This window comes from Branchiostoma belcheri, unplaced genomic scaffold (assembly GCF_001625305.1).
Source record: "Branchiostoma belcheri isolate BF01 breed outbred unplaced genomic scaffold, Haploidv18h27 scaffold3, whole genome shotgun sequence".
Taxonomy (NCBI): Eukaryota; Metazoa; Chordata; class Leptocardii; order Amphioxiformes; family Branchiostomatidae; genus Branchiostoma; species Branchiostoma belcheri.
In genome coordinates, this window is record NW_017803909.1 from 6,738,245 (window position 1) to 6,752,778 (window position 14,534).

At 38.6% G+C, this 14,534-nt stretch overlaps 1 protein-coding gene across 4 annotated transcripts in view; it reads right to left on the minus strand.

Annotated features, from left to right (window-relative positions):
- LOC109473767 (1-phosphatidylinositol 4,5-bisphosphate phosphodiesterase gamma-1-like) overlaps nt 1–12,979 on the minus strand; it is a 27,686-nt gene extending 14,707 nt beyond the window's left edge. For 2 of the 4 annotated variants that reach the window (XM_019773802.1, XM_019773800.1), the window contains exons 1-12: nt 12,555–12,979; nt 6,488–6,637; nt 6,003–6,096; nt 5,803–5,850; nt 5,520–5,604; nt 4,993–5,073; nt 4,785–4,819; nt 4,371–4,422; nt 4,042–4,152; nt 3,397–3,515; nt 2,626–2,711; nt 2,379–2,499 (exon numbers count right to left, since the gene is read on the minus strand). In XM_019773802.1, coding sequence (XP_019629361.1) covers nt 2,379–2,499; nt 2,626–2,711; nt 3,397–3,515; nt 4,042–4,152; nt 4,371–4,422; nt 4,785–4,819; nt 4,993–5,073; nt 5,520–5,604; nt 5,803–5,850; nt 6,003–6,096; nt 6,488–6,637; nt 12,555–12,828 — 1,256 coding nt within the window. In that variant the 5' untranslated portion in view covers nt 12,829–12,979. Of the gene's footprint in view, nt 1–263; nt 270–809; nt 874–1,377; nt 1,461–1,735; nt 1,822–2,378; nt 2,500–2,625; nt 2,712–3,396; nt 3,516–4,041; nt 4,153–4,370; nt 4,423–4,784; nt 4,820–4,992; nt 5,074–5,519; nt 5,605–5,802; nt 5,851–6,002; nt 6,097–6,487; nt 6,638–12,554 lie in introns of all 4 variants that reach the window. The other 2 variants (XM_019773799.1, XM_019773801.1) reach the window with 2 other exon arrangements.
- Nucleotides 12,980–14,534: the final 1,555 nt, after the last annotated feature.

Below are 14,534 nucleotides of genomic sequence, written 5' to 3' on the forward strand. Positions count from 1 at the left end.
ACAGTGATTGCTCTATCATGCATTAGAAGCAAATATGCACTTATAATTATGTTATATAACAATTAAAAACATTAGGGAGTGTGTGTTAGGAGGAGCGTAATGAAGAAATATTTCTTAAATGTTTCTTGGACAATTTAACAAGTGATGGTGATGCATTCCATTGTACAAGAAGTCCTTAAAGCCCTGGAAGATTAATAACAAGGGAGACAGAAACAACGTGATTTAACACAAGAAGGGTTCACCAGCTGAAAATGGAATCATACCTTCATCTGGCCAAACACGAGACACAATATGAAATGAAAATAATAAAAGAATTGTGAACTAGTAAGTCCATACTCTGATTACTTCTAGTTATAAAGGCCAAAGTACACATGAACATAGTGATGCATTTATCAGGATAATTATCTTTTATTTATTATTAAATTACTGTTAGGGTAACAGAATTTTTATATCAGCAAGGAGGGTAGAAAACCAAAATAGGCAATGGTCCAAGAATTATGGTTAAGGGCAACAAAAATACTAGCATGCAGTTGGGATCACTAAAGGATTTTAAGAAAACATTTCCATCCCAGAACTTTTCAAATCAAATAAGCCTTCAGAAAGCTTATAAAGCAGCAATTTGATTACTTTGAATACAACTACATGTAAAAGCCTTGCAACAGAACAGCTCATTTCAAATCCTTAAACTGAATCATGCAAAACATCCCCTGGCTCCTGAACCGTATGAACAAGCACATTGGTAGTACATGTACATGTTGTCTTTCCGTACAAGCTAGCATATTCCAACTACACAAGAAAAGATGATTTACCTTCCTCAAGGGAGTTACTGGCAGACGTCCTTGTGTCATCACTGCCATCTGGGAGCTTTTTGTGCTGTTGGATGAAATGAGACAAAAGTTGATGTGAAAAAAAACATCATGGTCTTAGCTCAGTATAAAGGCAGTGACAATCATCTTGAGTACAAAATCAACTGCCTTACAAATTATTCAATACAACTAACTAGCCATCTAACTGGGCTCCACATTTATTTTGGGTGGCATAGTGCATTCGACTATGAAACGGCGAGACTATGAAACGGTGAGACCCAGGTTCGATCCCGAGTTGTACCCGGCACATGTCTGGACATGTCTCGACATTGTACCCTTGGGAAAGGCACTTTACATGACTTTCCTCACTCAACCCAGGTGTGTATGGGTACCTAACTTTGGTTGGGGAAAGTCGTATTGAGGTCACCTGGTGGCGCTGAATGGCAGCCGCACAGACCACAAAAGTGTGTGTGGAGCAAATATTTTACATGTATCATGTGTATTATGTGCTTGTAAACCCTGCACCAATTCAGCGCTATTTGACCAATAAGCCATTTAAAACTTCACCCACCTTAATGATGATTTTCCTCTTGAGTTGATTGGGGGAGGGCAGCTCCATGGCAGTGAGATCCACAGGCTGGGTCAGGAGCATTTCTGAATTGAATTAAGAATTTTAGTAAATACACAAATGATATAATTCATTGACAAATCAAATTATGACATTTTTTAGGCTTAACACATGACAATATCTCTCAATGTCAGGCTGCTTGAGGAAACCCTTTAAAAACTTTTGAAATAAAAATAATTTTGCAGGCTTCTAGTTGTACAAGCTCTGTTGAAAGATAACCTTAGATCTATAACAATTCAAACAAACCCCTTTTTTCTCTTCACTGAAAGTTGAAAAATTTTACACATTTACGTATACTGACCTCCAAAAGTTTCCTTCAGGAGAGTGGCCATGGTTCTCTGCTGGGCTATATTGCAGTGGTTTTCTATGGACAGGATGACTGCATATCTGCAACAGAAATTGTGCAATGTAGACTTGAAAATTGTCAATGCCCAGCGTGTGTTTTAACTAAAATAAGTGAAACTCTTACACATGACATATGGTATCAATCAGCTTAGCTTTAGACCTTATCCATGGAAAATATCTTAGAACTAGATATGCAACTATGAGACAGCAATCATGTATGTACAGATATTTCTGTACTAGAGTAGCAGTTTCCACATCATATATTTTTAACAGAAGTTTGCTCTTGCATGGACGCTATAAGGGGGCCTGAATGCCCTTTTTCATAAGGCGTAATCAGGCCTTTTTAGTCTTCGTAATCCGTAGGCAGCCTTCTCAAAAATCAATGTCATTTGTAAAGGTACATTGGCCGCAAAGCGTTATGTCGTAATCAGCTCTGAGACTTAAATGTAATTCGTAATTGGCGGCGAAAATTTTTCGTAATCCGTAATCACTACCCCCCATGCAGGCCCTCCTATAACAAAGTATTACTGTTGGCTACCCTTTGCCTTTTGCTACAGCTGCACGAAAAGGCTTATTAAACACATGAAAGGTTTACTAACTCTGAGACGTCAAACGCGTGATCCCGTACAGCCCTGATGACGTCCAGGAACTTGATCTTGCTGGTGAGGGTGTGGCCGTGGTAGATCACAGGGATACCATCAGGACCATCCCAACAGTCCACTACAAATAGAACAAAACAACAACATCAGAAAACATTTCTTGACTGCATGCTGTACCCTGAAAATCATCAGTAATGGTTACCCCAATATTATACTCGTCATGTGACTCTCTCTGTGGCATACTTACATTCCACACATCTGCATCCCTTGCGCAAGACCTGAACGTAGGACTCCACAGAGGAATCACTGCTGAACTGGTCACCAGTTAGATACCTGCACAGAAGAGATGCGAGTGCTTTTGAAAAAAAAGCTGGCATTACAAGATGTGCCCATGACAGTAAGATAATATAAGGGTGTTCGATCTTAATGCTTGATAGTAATCTAAAATTGTGCTGTTACATGTCACTTGTACATGATGGCTCCAAGGCTCAATTTAATCTTGGAATCTGCCTGGGCTCAAGTCATGCAAAAACAAATCTTTCATCAGATGTCAGTGTTAGAAATACCCATCTGCAGTCTGCATTTTGCAAAGACATTTTCAATAATGCAGAGAAAAATTAAGCAACCTGCAATTTTGCAGACTGAAAAAAATCAGGCTAGTGGTTCAATGGTGTTTGTAGCTTTTGTGTTTACTACTAACTCTTTAAGTTTAATATACAGTCAAGTAGTTTTGTATGTAAAATGTTTGCAAACATGTGACTTTGTATATGCCATGGGTTTAGATCTGGACTTTTAAGTGTGTATTTGCAGAAAGTATTTCTGAATTGCAGAGCTAAATTTTAAAATTCTTCAATATTGCAGCACACTGAAAAAAAGTATTTCTACCACTGGATACTTTATATATGTCAATAAACTGGCCTATGAATATGAAGTGACATTTTTTTTTCAGTCATGCAACTTTTAATTAAAGCCCTTAGTTCCATGCTACATAGGAACATGTCAGGTGCCACAGACGTACGTGTTGTGGGAGGAGGCTATCCAGTAGTTGGAGAAGGGCAGGTCCATGTTCATGTGAACCTCCTTCTCCTTGGCTTCGTTGAAGATGGAGTTCTCCCGGGAAAACAAATATTCTAGGAACTAGAAGAAACAAAAAAATCATTCAGCAGAAGCAAGGCAAGTTGAAACAGTGATTGTAATGGTGATATAGAATTCTTCCATGTAGCTATCAGAATTCACATGTATCATTCTAATGATATATACTTTGATGACAGATTATCAAAAGATTAATTTGACTCCTAGGCCCTAGCTAAAATATTCAACATAACTTCACAAAAGAAATAGAAAAAGAACATAGTAAATACTAGAAAGGTAACATTTGCAAAACAAATGCATAATGTTTACCTTCGCACATGGTCTGCTCTGTTAATTCTTACTCATACACATTCATATATATGGTCAAACAGGAGTCTAAATCCCTCCGAATATAAGATTGCAACATGATGTAACCCAACACCAGTTACCATGGTAACAGACATCTGGTTCAGGTCATTGACCAGGTCAGAGGTTAGTGTTTGGAGAAGAAGAAGAGGAAACTGAGCAAAAACAATTTGTTTTCCTTCGGTAAACATAAATATAGTAAATATTATTATACAAAGAGGCTCACCTCTTGTGCAGTGAAGTATGGCTCCACTGCCTGTCTCAGGGGATCATCTAAGTATCTCTTCACATACTCTTCCAACTGGAAGGGATTGAGAGCTGTACCTTCACTAGCTGCCTGTAAAGAGTATCAAAGAAGACATTGAGAGAGAAAAGTGCAAGAACAATCGGCAAAGACTAAGGTTCTCAGATACATGTGTACTCCCATTAATAGATTTAGAGTCAGGCCAATCTATCATATTTCACTGCATGAAATCTTATTTACAGTCTTATTCAATGCCCTAAGCTAGAGACAGTAAATCAGGAATATACGATATCATACATTATGGTTCTTACCCTTTGTTCTTCAGATACAAACTTCTGAAAAGCTGCCATGGTCACTGTTCCACTACCGTAGGAATAAAGAAATATGTTATGGTGGATATGATATGATGATGATTCTAGATCAAAACATTCTTACACATCAAACAATGTTCAAAATCAATTGAAATGAATACAAGTGACTATTGTCCATTGTGATATTTAAAAACTGGGCAAAATGATCAGCTTCCCTTGCAGATTTGTTCAACTATCCCAATGTATTTGGCTGAAATTTCTCTTATCACTAAATTGTAGAAATCTTTTTTCTATAATATTGATTCTCTCTACTTACACCTACTTTCTGTAGATTTCTTAATTTGGTTATCAATGTTGCTTTTTTCATTAATAGCTATATAAGAGATATGACTACAGAACAAAAAAGCTCCAAACCTATCACTAACACATCCTGAGACCTTGTCTTCGATCTGAAAAGAAAATTTAAAATGGCATTTCAAATGACAAAAACTGACAATAGCTATGCTCCACCAAAGTGGTGAATAAGTTTGTCATTACACTTGCTATTATGCTATTACATTATCAAACCATGAACAATCCACAAAATAGATCAGCTAAAATGACAAGGATATCCAAAATATACCTCTCTTCTGTGGATGAGATTGTAGTAGAGGGGTTTGAACTGTTCAAATGATATTTCAGATTTGTTCACAGTGTCCACTTTCTGCAAGGAACACAAAAAGAAAACTTGTTAATATCTATCATTGGGTGGGCCGGCTACTCTCTTATGACACCTTAGGCCCCATTCATGATTCAAAATCTGTTGCAAATTAATTCAAATTGTAAAAATATTTTGAATTATTTGGGAACATTCCGGTTCCGTTGCAATTTATTTTGATGCCTAAACTCTCTGCTTTATGAGCCGGGTTCCCAGGAAGTGTTCAAAGAAATTCTGGTTTACGTATCAAAAGCAAGTCAATTCTAGGTGTGAAACCGTTTCCTGTGTGGTTGCAAGTTTTGAATCACCAACGCAAAATATATTCCATATCAATTCGGATTGTACCAAAACACATTTTGAATTATGAACTGGGCCTAAAGCAGTACCAAAATATTGGCAATAAAATTGTGCAAAAGCAATTGACTACTTGAAGCTATTTCAAAGTCATTAACCTGGAATTCTTCCTTGAGCTCCTTCTTGTTGCTCACTTTTTGGTTGACCTTGGGAAGGAACGCCATGATGTCCTTCAAGGTCACTCTATAAAGATAAAAATTCACACCAACAAGTAAAAAAATGTTTCTGAGCCATGCAAGGAGGACATGAGATAATAATATACAGTCAAGTATAAAATGCGATTCATATATATTCAACTCATTAATTGTTACAGAATTTGCAGTCTGTCTTGTAACAGGGTAAGGCTATGCTATACCATAATAGTAGTAAGCACTAACTTACGTATTGCTCCTGTTTCTGTCCATGTCATAGAACTCCTTTCGTAGCCATCTGAAACAGAAAAACATTTTTGTCATACAGCCACATTCAAAAGAAATACCAGCAAAATCTTACCCATAACAAAAATGGTTGCGGCCAAGATTGCCCACCGTAGTCCTACTGTTTTCTGTGATATCATACATTCTGAAGTAAAAGCTCTATACCTTTCTGCTTGCAGCGGCCAGGGTGACTTCCTGGTGTCGTCTATTAGATATCGGATCCCTCGGACCCACAGGCTCTGTTCCTCTGGACTGATTGCTAGAAAATTAAAGACAAGCGACACTTAATCGCAAACTTGCTCATAAATCATTATAGGCATGGAGATTCAGGTATCAAATATATATGTCAATCATGATTGAAAGGTAAACCTTGATTTACTGTGTGTACATGTTATATGACTTTTCCATCTAGAAAGTAACACCTCTTTTTACTCTTGCTGCATGGAATAAGTCAAACCATCACAGAAAAGTTTAACTGGTGTTGAGTTACATCATGTTGCAATTTTATAGTAGGAGGGCTTTAGACTCGTGTCAGCATATAATTATGTGAATGTGTTTGAGTATGAATTAACAGAGCAAACCATATGCGAAAGTAAACATTTTGCATTTGCTTTGCAAATGTTAGTTTTCTAGTTAAGTTTTCTACTTACCAACAAGTGATAGAAACTTCATCCTGAAGTCTGTACCATAGCAGATCACAAAACACTGTGACTCTTTAAACTTCTTGGCTTCATCTACGAAACGCTCAAAGTCTCGAGACTGCTTACTGGAACGAATCTCCTTGACTTCCCTAAGGTCCACTGGAAAGACAAGATGGAGATGGGGGATTATTGAAGATGGTGTGGTTGTTACTTAGCTAAGGCCATGTTGATTTGATTATATGGATGACATCCGTGCGCGCATTAATTTTCGGCAGTTTCCAAAAAAAAAGTTTTCAACTATACTGTAAATTGTACAAAACAGTTGCAAAATGAGCAAATATATACCGTAAGTTGCAAAATATTTTGAAAATGATACCGATGTGCTAGAATGCAAAATCAAACCAAAAAGACGAAAATGTAAAGAAATGAATTTGAAAAGTACATGTATTCGCTAAACCATACTCTGTGTCATTTGGTCAATCTTAATAACCACGTAGATTTCATAATGAAAGAACTTTTTGGGGGCCAATTATTTTTTTATTCGCACACATGCATCAGTTTTGGGGTTTCCAGAGGATGTCATCCATATAATCAAATCAACATGGCCTAAATGTACAATGTACAGATATCCTCATTTATTGAATCAGCATGTACCAAATACAACTTCACATGCAAAAACATGCAAAGCTGTAATATGCTAATAAAAACACAAAGGCTGCATGCAATATGCAAATTTTTTTCAGTGAAACGGACATTGAGAGTACTAGAACACTAACAAAATAGCAATACAAGATGCTCTGTCCAGGAAAAATGCTTCCATTCCACAAATTTCAACAATATAGAGCATGCATGTAGCATGAGGACTGTAGAACAAAACAATTCATACCCAAGCCATCTTGATGCAAAGAAAAGAAATCAAAAGTTAATGCACACAAATTCAAAGTAATTCAAACTCAAAACTTCTACATCTTAAGATGTTTTTCTGTCAATAAGGCTGCACATTTGGAAGAGTTTTATAATACAGTAGTCTAAGTAGTGTTGAGTTCAATTACTGCTTATATCAAAATACAGTGTAAGTATTTTCAATGTCAATGTTAGAAAACCTATTGTACAATGTTTCATCACTCAGGTGTCAGATCAAAAGGTCAAATAGCTTGAAAAATTATGTCCCTTGCAGGGGTCCACCCCCAAAAAAGGCTACGGTCAGCAGGTTTTTCTAGGGTCGGTCTGGAAACAGGAAACACAATTTTTTTTCCTGGGCCCAAGCAAAATACTGTGTAGAATTCTATTGCAGAAATTTAAAAAGCAGACAAATTAAAGGAAAAACATTCTTGGTACTAGTAGTAATACTTAGACTTTTGCACTAAGTAATTCCCTGTCCTTGGAGCAGACGTCTAAACCAAATGTCATTCACCTAGTCTCCCCCCAAAGCCAAGACTTCAATAACAATTCTCGGAATCGAAGCAGAAGTTCTCCGAAACGCACATGACTTATGTAAACTTCTAGTGCAGCACATGCAACTGATCACACTATAAGTCTTCTCTTTTTTTCTTGCCACTTTTTCACCATGTTTAATATCCATTTGGTGAGCCTAGGATCTAACAATAATTGTAATCTTTAGGATTTTACAACTAAATATTATTAATCAAACTTTTAACCAAAGCTTGATGAATTGCGCCCAAAAAAACTTAGTTAGACTTCTTCAATTTTGACAAGAATGACACTTCGCAATTTTATTTCAGAACTAAATTGCCTTTTAGAATAATCTTCAATACGAATTTGATAAGAGCAAACAAGCAGCTGGGTTATGCATATCATGTGAGCCATCCTGCCGTAATGGTCCCCTGTGAGCATGTTTGAGGTTTGGGCTTTCCATACCGAGGACACACATAGCATTCTTCCCTAGACCTTAATGCTACCCCCACATTAATTGGGCTGACTGAGATTGGTCTGGACTTCTCTCTGTTGACATTCTACACCAATGCTTGTCTAAAGATTGGTGCCTTCCATTAATCTTGGCTCGCTAACAACCAGTATAAAATTTCCCCCATGGCCATATTTTCTGATGTTGAATTCAGAGAAAAAATCACACAGCTGGCTTCAACCATATAAAATGGCTGGTGATGGACTTAATGTAACGTTACATGCTACAACTGCTAATGTGTCAACACACACAGTCCAGAACAGACTTTTCCATTTATTCCGTGGTCTTTGATATAACAGTTACAGTTACATTTTGCCCTTTCGCTCTCGGACTACTGAGCTGTATGGTTTTGATAGTGTTTCAGGAGCATCCAATGTAATTTTATCGCTTGGGAATCTGAATTTTCAAAGTCAACATTCTAGTCACTTACTAGTAACTACATACTGAGTTGAAATCACACTATCCCAATGTATATTGACCCTCATGGAGCAAAAATTCTGACGGAAAATGGTTACTGGAAGGGCTCTTGGCTGATTTTTAGGCTACCGTTTCTGCAGTTTTAAATATCCAAAGTATGAAATACTGACTGGAATGTGCTAATCTGATGCAGTATGTGTCAATATCATATAAAGATTGCCTTATTCAGAATATTTCCAGTTTTGCTGCTCTGAAATCACATTGGTTCTGTGATTCCTTACTGGCTGCTTTTCTCACAGCTGGTACTGAACTGTGGAGACCTCAAGCAAGGTCACAAAATAAGGAAGACTGTTTCCTGTGGCAAATGTTTGGCAAGATACGATACATATACAAACATAACCAGCTGCCAATATGATTTATTCTTACTTCAGGGCTGGAAATACTGAGTGCATGTGCACCTTAGTGCACCAAAAATTGGAGCTGCAATTATTTTCTGTGGGTGCACCAGTGCACCCAAATATTTTCGTAGGTTTACCTATGTAAAGATGTTAAATGTATATTGTTGACATGATGACATCTGTCAACAAGTATCAGAAAAATAAGAAAAATCTTTGTTGTAGTATTTTTCTTTAGAAATGAAACATAATTAGTTTTTGCTGTTATTCTACTTACCGGTATTTTTTATTTATATGGTGCACCCAAACAATTTTTGTGCACCCAACCAGTGAACCTACCTATTCCCAGAAATGAATTTCGAGCCTTAAGTTCCTTATAGTTATAAAAGTACTAAAAAGAGAAATGTAAGCAATGACCATAAAACATTGGATCTGCATTTTATCTCTTAATCTCCATACGAACTAATAACAGCAGGTGGTTGACATATCCTGACAGATTTACTGACTTTACTTCCCTGTACATATTTGTAACAGATGGGGTCACTGCCCTGTCAGGTATTTTAATCCTCTAGGGATCTAGGTGGAGCCCTGGATATTGTCTCACCTTGCAGAAAGGTAACATTCAGTCAGGATTCTCTGTCTTTACTTCCTGTTGCAAGAATATTAATGTGTTTGTTGCTTATCAAATGGCTACAATAAAATTCTTATTACCTTTCTTTGCAGGCTAACTGGAAGACTACAATGAGATTTTATAAATATTTGTAACGATAAAGTCTTAATCATTGACAGCTTATCTACCTAATGCCTGCAGGGCACTAGAACCTGTTGTGCCAACCTTGGTAATCTGTACACGAACTGGATGCTAACTTCAGTGTTGACTGATCATGAGGTTCCACCACTTCCTGTTTGCAACAGCACCTGAGCAGCAGACAACTACCATGCTCTATCACCTATCACCTTCACATAAACGTACATGTACCAGTCAAGGCTCAAAGTACACACCTACCAGTGTGTCAAAAAAATAGATACTTTTTGTTTGGGACTTACCAAATCATGCTTTAGTACTGTAGAAAACAGAAAATAGGATTTTTGAGCAGATTTTACGACTCTTAATCTTACATATCATGATCAGTGTCAATATACGCAATTGCAACAACGATGCACATATAGTCCTTAATACTAGATCTCTGATATCAATGACAACTTAGGATTCTATGGCACAGTGCCACAGAGTGCATGTATACAAAGTGGAAACTGCTGACAGTAAAGGACAGTAAAGGACAGTAAGTAAAAAGAAGAACAATAAGAGGCATGGGTCTGGTAACTGTAACAGCCCATTTCTGCAATTTTAATGGTCAGTTTAAAAATACCTTGACGTCAATAGCCCAATTTGTGTCCATTTTCATACAAACAAAATCCTGGAGTGGTCACTCAAGGTTATTGCAGGAAACCTGAACATTTCCTTATCCTTGTAGAAGAACTAATCAACCTTCATATATTCAAAATCAATGGAGTTCAATCCTCAGTGAACTCTTACAAATGACTAACTTTATCTCTACTCCATTTCTAAACGCACTTTGCAGGCCCTTATTTTTATATTTATGGCAGGGGGGTACCACACCAGACTTGTGGTTTAAAAATGATATCTAATCAATCAAAATTGATAATATTGATAGTGCACAGCAAAACAATAGAGTCTGGACCATTCCAATCCATTCTAACAGGGGTGGTCGTTCAGTAGTTACTTCCAAACCCACAAGTCACTGGTGTTCAAACAAAACATATTTAGTACAACCGTTCAAGCACAATTTTGTACAGTAACTTTTAGAGAGTTGTTTAATAAAAAAGTTCTGTATTTGAAGACTTCTAAGGCTATCCAGTTGTCCTGAACTGAAACAAAACACCCCTCATATCTTCTTCTTCTCAGGTCACCATTCACTGCTACACTCTTCCCCTCCAGTACTTCGCACATGCCCTTCCACTGGGGGTCAGGGCTTCCAGGTCCTCCTTCGAGCAGGGTTCGGGCAGGAGGGGGCAGACAAGGAGACCCTTCATATGATAGAGCAGGAATGGTTTGATCCGGGAACACTTGGAGTGAATGGTAATGACCATTGGTCCAAAATCAAATCAATAACACTGCAGTATCATATGGGCAACTGAGTCCTCTCATGTAAACAACACTTTCATCTAGGAGACTAGAGGTCCTTCTGACTGACATCTAGTGTAAGGCTAAAAAGTTACAATAACATATATCTCTGAGGCCTAGGAAATATATGTGGCTTTAATGATACCATTAGTATGCTCTTATCCTTCACATCAAGGAAGTCAAGCAACATAATCTTCCATCACATGACTCACAAAAACCACCTAGACAGTCCCAAATGTCCAATATTTGCTGAGTGTGACACAGAAAAGACTTGAGATATCTAGTAAATGGCTTTGCTCTATACACATAACCTGGGTGTGTACTACCTGACCATAATTTGGGTGGTCCTTTTCCTCACCCTTAAGGTTAAGGTCAGAACAACCACTAGCGGAAATTTTGGCATGCGGCATGATACTTCAACAGACAGGAGTTCAACATGCACAACATTAAACCTCATCATAACATCTCTATATTAGATGAAGTGATGTCAATAAACAATGCCGTACTTTATATCTACATCAAGTATTAAAGATGTCTTGTTTTATTTGCTTACAATATGTTTTATCAAAAGTTGATATATCATATTAAAAACACAAACATGAAATAAAACCTTGAACTTATGTTGTCATAATGAATTTAACGAAGGTGATGATGATGAGGTATAATTATTGTCATTGATATCATGGTGATAAAAACACGGTAAAAACACCTATAAAAGTGGCGTTTGTGGTGATAAAAATAGCTGGAAGTATCAGACTTGTGAGGGTTATGTAGCCAGCTATTTCCCTGCCCTGGCCCTCCGCTGTGCAAACACTTCTTCCCGCCTACATTTGCGCGAACAAACACGCCGCCTGGCCTGCGAAATTGCCCTGGTAAACTCCAATACTGTCCAGAGCAAGCAAATCTTCCTGCCCGCCCCCCTCCCCACTCAAACACTTTCCATGAGTTGCACAACAGAATTTCCTCAACAAAATCCAGCACTAATTTTGCGGACAGTTTCGGTAACTGTGCCAACATTAATGCTTTTTGAGCCTTATAACGAATATTATAGGTACATAGAGGAAGACTGTGGCTTTTTTATTCATAGTGCAGACTCATAACATATAACATAACACTACCCCGACCTGAACGATATGTGAGAGGAACCCGGAAAACAACGTGAAGTCAGCTCCAAGACCGGTAACACATTCTTACCTGATCCTTCCACTCGACCGAGCGCCCGGCTCCAGACGATCTGTCTGGTCTCCAGCTTCACCTGGAAGGTCCTGTTCTCTGGCTTTCTCTTGTGGAAGAACTTTGTCAGCACCGTGCCGAGCTCCAGCGTCTTCAGGATCTTGTTCAGCTCTTGCCCGGTGAGCTCCTGTTCTGGGCTCGCTGTAGCGCCTTCCTCCCCCATAGTCCCATCGCCGGAGGGACCCTCCATGGATAGGGAGGACCCGCCCGTATACAACGACCCAGAGTGCGACATATCTACAGACGTAAGCTAAAATCTCTGCTGCACGCACAGACTCAACTCATGGGCCTAGATTTGCTGCAATGACCTGCCTTGATTACACTACTTGGAGCTCGATCTGTCTGCTGCTGAAAATGGCGAGACCGCTCAGTTCCGGGCCTGATTACCTATTCATCAACGGCGGCATCTGGTTGGTCAGTACGAATCAGCTGTTTGGCGGGAAAAGACTTTCAGTTTCTCTGCCAATCATCTGTCTTCTTTTGTCACTTACCTGTCTGGGCCCACGGGTACCCAGAAAAACAACAGGTGATCATTTAAGATGACTCATGAGCGAAAAAAGGGGGAAATACTTCTTGGAAATATCGGCTGACAGATGGTAAATGCCCCTGTGGCTTGGTTGTATCGATCCTCACGGAAGCCGTTGATTAAACAAGGAAATGATCCCAGCTAACGTTACCGCTTTGCGGAAACGAGGGCAATCTATGTGGAGCATTGATTACAAAATATTCAACTACGAACGCCTTGACCACTTTGGAGCGCAACAAATTATAAACGGATATTAGTACTAAAAATATAATTTAGTAATTGATTATTGATTTATTTCTACTTGAAACAGGTTATAATTAGCCACGGGCAGCCAGAGTAATAATAATTAAGGAGCCCATTTAATGATAAAACGGATGACACCCAGGCTTGGTTACAATACCGATCCCCCCCCCAAAAGTGGTCTGACTCTGACAGTCTATATTATACCATGCATTTATTAGCTTTCAATTAATTAATATATTGGATGAGCGTGTAGAATATTTGCATTGAGCTGTCATTATTATTCCAAATTTCTCCACGTGAGCAATTGATATCTGTCACATCCTAATATTTCACATGAAAATTTGTACTTTTTTCGTTCAGCCATGTGGAACGGCTGGCACATGTACAGTTTTCTAATTAATAATGTTAACTCGTATAATGATGTCACTCGTGAATATGTCACCTAGATCAGCATCCTTCTCTGCTCAATTTAAAGCCTACTTGCACCACCACTAGATAGAATTTCCACCAACGACAAAGCTCATGCGTAAATGTCATCCTTACAGCGGTGAATAGTACTGATAATCTCCAGCTCTCGAGCAACGTAAATCGGTACCGCTTCTAAAGCCGACTTCTCCCTGAATTGTATTCCCTATCATAAAGGGACCATGCCGAAAAAATATTCAATTCTCCACTCCTCGACTCTGCATCAGTGCAACTCAAATACGTGAACTTCTTTGAAGGTCATATGCATGGAGCTGATCTTGTAAAGGTTAAGCTATGTCACCTTTGCTATTTCAACTTAAAAAGTCAGTCCTCAATCAAATTCTCCCGAGCCAAAAATCAAAGGGCACTGTACGGTCTTTTAATCTGCCAATACCTGGTTATACGCGTGGCTAAGCGCGGTAGACTTGGCCTCAGTAATGCCAGCCGGCGGCTAGGATTAGGGGGGTTATGGTCGGTCGGAATCGTGAGTCGGAACGTGATGTTGCAGTTTCAAGTTTTGAGCAAATGTCATTCTGAGAACATTTCGCAGTCCATATTTTTTGTGTGCGTGTGTGTGTCGCGAGAGGAAGCTAGCCTCCGTAGCTGGCTTATAGACTGGGTGGAACTGGTGGTCTTCGGCTGTTTCAGAAAACGGGGCCGGTAATTCATAGCCTGGGTACCATCCTACTTGTATACCGGGGCTCCCA